The sequence below is a fragment of the Amphibalanus amphitrite genome, unplaced genomic scaffold (genome assembly GCF_019059575.1).
Source record: "Amphibalanus amphitrite isolate SeventyFive unplaced genomic scaffold, NRLGWU_Aamphi_draft 001372F_arrow, whole genome shotgun sequence".
Classification (NCBI taxonomy): Eukaryota; Metazoa; Arthropoda; class Thecostraca; order Balanomorpha; family Balanidae; genus Amphibalanus; species Amphibalanus amphitrite.
Window position 1 is genome coordinate 84,949 of NW_024882865.1, and position 6,000 is coordinate 90,948.

The window sequence follows — 6,000 nt, forward strand, 5'->3', positions numbered from 1 at the left end:
CTATGTCTTTGCCGTAGTGTGGTATTCGCCATTACGGTAAAATGGAAATGGAAACGGAAGTGGAGGAAAAAGCAACATAAAGTGACGTAAAAAATTGTTGTGAATCGTTACTGCATGCTGTCCCCAATAAGGTATAACGCATCTTTTCCGTCACACAAGTTGTTTATTAGGACTTTAGGGCGCGTCGACTGCGGTGGTCATTTTGCGCCCATTGTTGAACATGTGGCACAACATCCGTAAGAGTTGAGCGCGACATCACGACACTATAAAGCCGTTACAATCGATAAGTGCAATAATTGAACTAACTTAATTTATCATTCGCCAAAGTAAGCCATTGTCAGTTATTAACGACATATAACTGGAAAATGCATTAGGCATCACCAATAATTGACAAAACCGAGAAAAAAATGAACAGAGCAACCAACACACATCAAGCCGAAATGTTGCGTATCAACTACCTACGATATGTTATATTATGTCAGATACATACGGCTATACATCTTTAGCAGCAAAGCGTCGACTACCGACATGAATTACAGATGTTAAACTCACCGAGGGCTCGTGACACCGACAGAACGCCGTTGACCCGATAGGAACCGTAAAAATTGACAAAGCCGCCCAGCTGCTCAATGCGCGCCTTTTCGTCCTGAAAAAGGGAAAGCAGTTGTAGATGGACTGTCAGAGAGAAACAGGGAACGCATGGGTGGAAAACTACCTATAACTGATCAAAGTGCAGGCAAGAAGAAAGTCAAAAATTCAAATACACGCAATAAAAAATCCTAGCAAAGAAAAAAAATGTCTTCACAATTAAAAAAGACGCAAAAAGAACAGCCTAGCATGAGAATGAAGTCAAACAGTGATACCTACGAGACTTCTTAGTGAACACACGTCTGCCCGCATCCCCCAGCTCCAGCCCTACTCCCGGCCCCATCCCACTCACCGGCCGCTCGGGTTTGTGCGGGTTGACGACGCGCACGGGCAGACCGGCCCTGCTGAGTACCGCCTGGCAGTCACCGATCCATGCCACGTGCAGGTGTGTACTGGAGATGAGCGCGGCCACAACCGCAGCGCCCGCGTTACTGCCCTGCACGCCGGCACACAGCGTCACACACCGTCACACTGGGGTCACCTGGGGTCACACCGGGTCACGGGAGGGGTCCCATGGGGTCACGGGAGCGGCCGCGCGGGGTGGACGGTCGTAGCGGTCAGTCACCAACGGTGGGAATGTTGCAGGTGCTGGGTTCAACGGACATGAGGTGCAATAATAGGCAGATGGTAGTTGAGGCTGATGCGAAATGAGCTCGGAAACGGCGTGAATGAGGCGGCTGTGAAGTAACGGTGACGCATTTGAGGCAAGATGCGCGGAAAACACTGGTCAAGCTATAATATCCGTTAGCATTATAAAAACTAAGTTTCAATACTCCTTTGTGCTCACATAACGAGACAATCACGATACCTACTCTACATGACCCAGATATTCTGCCCCCGGTAACAAACATGATGTCATGTAATACCTTCCCATAACACTTTCTGGTCATGTAACACCTCGCATGGCTGACCCGCCCCTCCCCTCGCTACACCCTCTCAGTCACCGCCGGGAGGGGCCAATACAGGTAGGCGCCATGACTCCGTGAGCCACTCCTGGCTAGACAGCGGGGGTGCAGGCCGCTCCCCGAAGGCGGAGCGATTTGCATCTCTGACCGCCGCTGGCCAGAAGAGCCGGTGTGGCGCGGCACTGGCCCGCACCCACTGATGACTCATGGTCAGGGACCGACACCGGCCCACGCAGGCCATGACCCCGGGACCCGGCGTGCCACCGTGACTGTACGTATCGTCTTACAAACTAGCCTGCAAACTCGGCACTGGATATGCTAAATGACCTCGATCCATAACCGTTTGAAGCACAAAATCCATGACTAGTGATATCGTCAAAATCAAATTTCAAATCTCGAATGCCATGCATCACCATTAAAAATCAGATGAGCAAATAGGCACTCTATAAATCATACCGCTGAAGCATTTCCCAATCCAGCTCACGCTCGCGCGTCGCGCGTCACCCACGTACCGTCGCGTTGAAGCCCTTGTCGGTGGTGGAGAACGCGTCGATAAAGGCCAGGTGCGGCTTGTCGGGGAACTGCGGCGATTCGGCCAGATTGCGAGCCATGTGCTGGGTGCAGTACGCAGCTGCGTCGTAGCCGATATGGCCGTCGAAGACGCCGTAAAAGCCGTAATGGTCCGGAAGCTGAAATGAAGTCGCAGAAAACAATTAAATGAATATTTTGAATCAACTGTGTTAATAAGATGCTATACCGCTAGGTAAAGCCATGCATGATTTCAGAGCCTTTTGTTAGGTATGAACATAAATGTGTAACACATTTATTGTTTATCTATAAATGAGGGGAAAATGAAACAACTGAGCACCATAACTATATACTTATGACTAAGTTTGGAGCTGCTCCTACAAATATTCAGAAAAACTATTAATGTCTGAATTTTTAGCGAGCAGCCTTACCTTTTTGTCCGTTACCCCTCTGAGGTCGTGGACTAGCACCGTTCGGTCCTCCATCTTCCTTCTCTTGTTCTTTACTGCCTTGTTGCTGATGGCCAGCACCGGAGTGGCCATCGCTGAAAATAAGGGTAGAGCACTGATATCTGTCTCTGAGCTCAGTTGGTAAAATATTTTACACCCCTGCGGCAACTGCCAGAGGTTGGGCCCACTCATTATGCAAGAAGCTCTACTTGGCGCAGGCTATATTCATTCAATCTAAATGTCAGCTTAGCTTGTATCTAAATAACAATAAATGAAACTGACATGAATCACTCATGCAGAATTTCAACAAAAAACATAGAGTGAATGATGAAAACATCATGGCAAACATGTCTTCTATTTGATATATAATCATGAATGGCTTAGAATGGTTTCGCTTTTCCACTGCTTACTGCAAATAATAACATATAAAAATCTTACCAATGTTCTCTTCTGGCTCCATCACTGACATCTGAAGTTAACCTGAAACAGATAACAGGCCCAGGGTCATGCCATGTCAGCCTTGATGATATTTACAAACAAGACTGATGATGACATGATGACATTAATAATCCTAGATTGCAAATCCTGATAATTGTAAGTAACTATATTTGGTTGGAGACCAAGCCCAAACTGCAAAGACATGGCAACTGTGAAAAGGTATTGTTCTTGCAGAGGCACTCAGCCAGTTTACAGTGTGATCAGTGATGCCAATTTAACATGGTGTGGTGCAGATTTTGAGTGGTGGAGTGTGGGGTGTGGGCCTGTGGTATGGTATTGTACCGTGCTGCTATGCTGATTGCTGGTGCATCACTGTCCAAGAAAATTATGAGAGACAATATGTGGTTCGCACATTTGCCCACCAAAGTTACCCAAGTTGGTTCTGTAAGTTACCTGAATGGTGCCAAACCAATTTTCAGACTGATTGACTTGAGCTGATGCAGATTTGTCACCCTGGATGGTGTGATCTATTGACCTTGTTGCCAGATGCTGCAGTCTGAGTGGGGGGCTGGGTGCTGCCAGCTCAGACACTCAGCCAGCAAACCGTGTGGTGCAGACAAATAAATGTGTTGATTTAGCATGGAGCAAAGCAGTGTAGAACCTATCATAGCACCATGCCCATTGCCCAGCCAATGTCAAATTGGTTGAATCCAGGGCTCTGTTCAGTCGCTATTTTTATATCAGCGTGCTGTGGGTTGTCCCCACATAAGGAAGTTATTGCTGGTGATTCTTGGCCTCTCATTGGTCTAACGAATAGACCACTTGAATTTGACCAGCGAGGAGCCAAAAAGTAGCAGCATGCTCGCAGCCTGCTGATAAATAAAAGGGGGCAAACAGAGCTCAGGTTGAATGTCAACATAACATTGAGGAGCACCTGACTTTCGACATCAATTCAACATTGATATCATGTTGATTTTGCATTGCATTTGATTATTTCATCAAGATCAGGTCAATTGTGCCTAACAGAACTACGTTGATGGCGGTTGATACAACATTTACATCAATGTTGATCCTAATTCCTATGTTGAATCAACGCTATTGTGCTACTAGGGTTCACCTCCAGCAATTATAAATAAAAAGATTGAAAACATGTGTTCAAATAACAAAGCACCCCAGAAAAAAGGTCAAATTAAATTGAATTGAAACCTACCAAAGCAAAACTTATTCTCCGGGAGAAAATAAAAACAAACCTTTCAGCCGAACTCAAAATGATTCAAAACTTCCAACTACGTGTATAAAAAGCACAGTAATGACTAATCGAACACATCCAAGATGTAAACTCACAACTAAATTAAATAAAAAATAACTGCCCCCGTCCACTCACCTTCCTCAAGCGTGGCGACGAAGTCGATAACGAAGGAAATACGATAAGAGTCACTTTGCAATAGCTAAGATAGGGAGACCCGCCCCTATCCGTCATCGCCGTCACAAACTTGTGTTCCGAATTGAAAATCATGTTCTTGGAATATCACAGCAGCGAACGTAAGCGAAGCTTATTACGTCAGGACATAAAGAGAAGCAACCATTAAATTATAACTATTCCCATTTCTCATCTACTTCGACCAGGATTACCGTTTATACCTTTTACCGCAGACCGCTTTTACCTACTTACAGTTTCTTTGAAGTGCTTATAGAATTTGGTGCTGCTGAAAAAGCCAGGAAGTTTCTGTAACTGCAATGAAGCAAACACATGATAAACGATTTACACACGAAGAAGATTATCTTCAATTTTGCACCTATATATTGCGCTACCTATATATTCTGCAAAATATTATCATTGGCCATTGTGGTGTGGTGGCATGCAGTCTGAAGACACAAAGGCATCCAGAAATGTGATAAGGATTGCTGCGAATCCCACAAGGTTCTTCGAGTTCCAAAAAATCGTAGAAAGAGACAAGAGAAAAACGCCTCGTTTTGATTCGCCACTCAAACACGTCAATACATTGCTCAGGGAGTATGCAAAGAAGGCAGGAAAAATTATAAAAAAAGTCAAATGCAATTCAGCGCTAGTTCCCTCACGGATCCGATAACAGTAAAATGGAAACAGTGAATGCGTTCTCAGGCTTTCCATGAGCGGGTTTCTGCATAAGCGTAACTTTATATCTCTTTGTGGGTGCTCAAGCACCCCCAATCCTGAGCTCAGCACCCCCTGCCTTCTTAAAGCACCCCCAGCCTCCTCAAAACATTCCCAGCTGACTCAAGGCCCTCAATAATCAGAATGTCCATCTCCTAGTACTGTAATGAGCCCAGTGAATCATGCAAATACTATGCTTACTCAATTCAGTGACTAAGAGAATATACATTGAATAAATCACCACAAATTAAGATGCATGATATTTGTGTTAACATTACATCTGATATTATCAGGGGCCCGGGAACGATTTTCAAGTTGGGGGGGGGGGGGGGCGAGCCTAAAATACCTGACATAATGCATATAAAACAGTGGCATAGCTAGGGGTGTAAGGGGACACGTTTCCCCTCCCCCATCGGGTTCAAAGGGACCCTTGGGTCCGAGAGGCCTTGCGGCGCCATTTGACCGCTGAGGGTTAACGATGGCCATATTTCTACTCAGAAGGGCCCCGTGAGGCTCTTTAGAGCACCTCATGGGCCCTAAATAGCCACACTAAGGTCTCCATAAGGGCCCCACGCCGACTTCTGAGGGCCTCTTGCAGCTTTTAAGGACACCTCGGTGGTCTCCAAAGGCCCGTTAAGCCTGAAACAGACTCTCCGCAGTCAGGAAATCGCATGCGAGAGCCTATTCAAATACATGGAAGCACGCTCGCATCAATCGCACGCACCTCCCGCGAGCGATTGATGCGAGAGGAATTACAATGTTTTTGAATAGGCTCTCGCATGCGATTTCCTGAACGCGGAAAGAGTCTGCTTCAGCCTTTACTGGCCTCTGAGAGGTCTTACCGGCCAATGAGGGAAAGTTCTAGGGGCATTTCCCACCTGTGATGGTCCCACACTTA

The 6,000-nt window shown here is 46.1% G+C and overlaps 1 protein-coding gene across 7 annotated transcripts in view; it reads right to left on the bottom strand.

Annotated features, from left to right (window-relative positions):
* The window catches only part of LOC122372553 (mucin-19-like), a 38,358-nt gene extending 33,920 nt beyond the window's left edge, over positions 1–4,438 (bottom strand). For 2 of the 7 annotated variants that reach the window (XM_043349857.1, XM_043349854.1), the window contains exons 1-6: positions 4,313–4,361; positions 2,969–3,010; positions 2,513–2,625; positions 2,066–2,242; positions 941–1,084; positions 553–646 (exon numbers count right to left, since the gene is read on the bottom strand). In XM_043349857.1, coding sequence (XP_043205792.1) covers positions 553–646; positions 941–1,084; positions 2,066–2,242; positions 2,513–2,625; positions 2,969–2,999 — 559 coding nt within the window. In that variant the 5' untranslated portion in view covers positions 3,000–3,010; positions 4,313–4,361. Of the gene's footprint in view, positions 1–552; positions 647–940; positions 1,085–2,065; positions 2,243–2,512; positions 2,626–2,968; positions 3,011–4,218 lie in introns of all 7 variants that reach the window. The other 5 variants (XM_043349856.1, XM_043349853.1, XR_006254889.1 and 2 more) reach the window with 4 other exon arrangements.
* Positions 4,439–6,000: the final 1,562 nt, after the last annotated feature.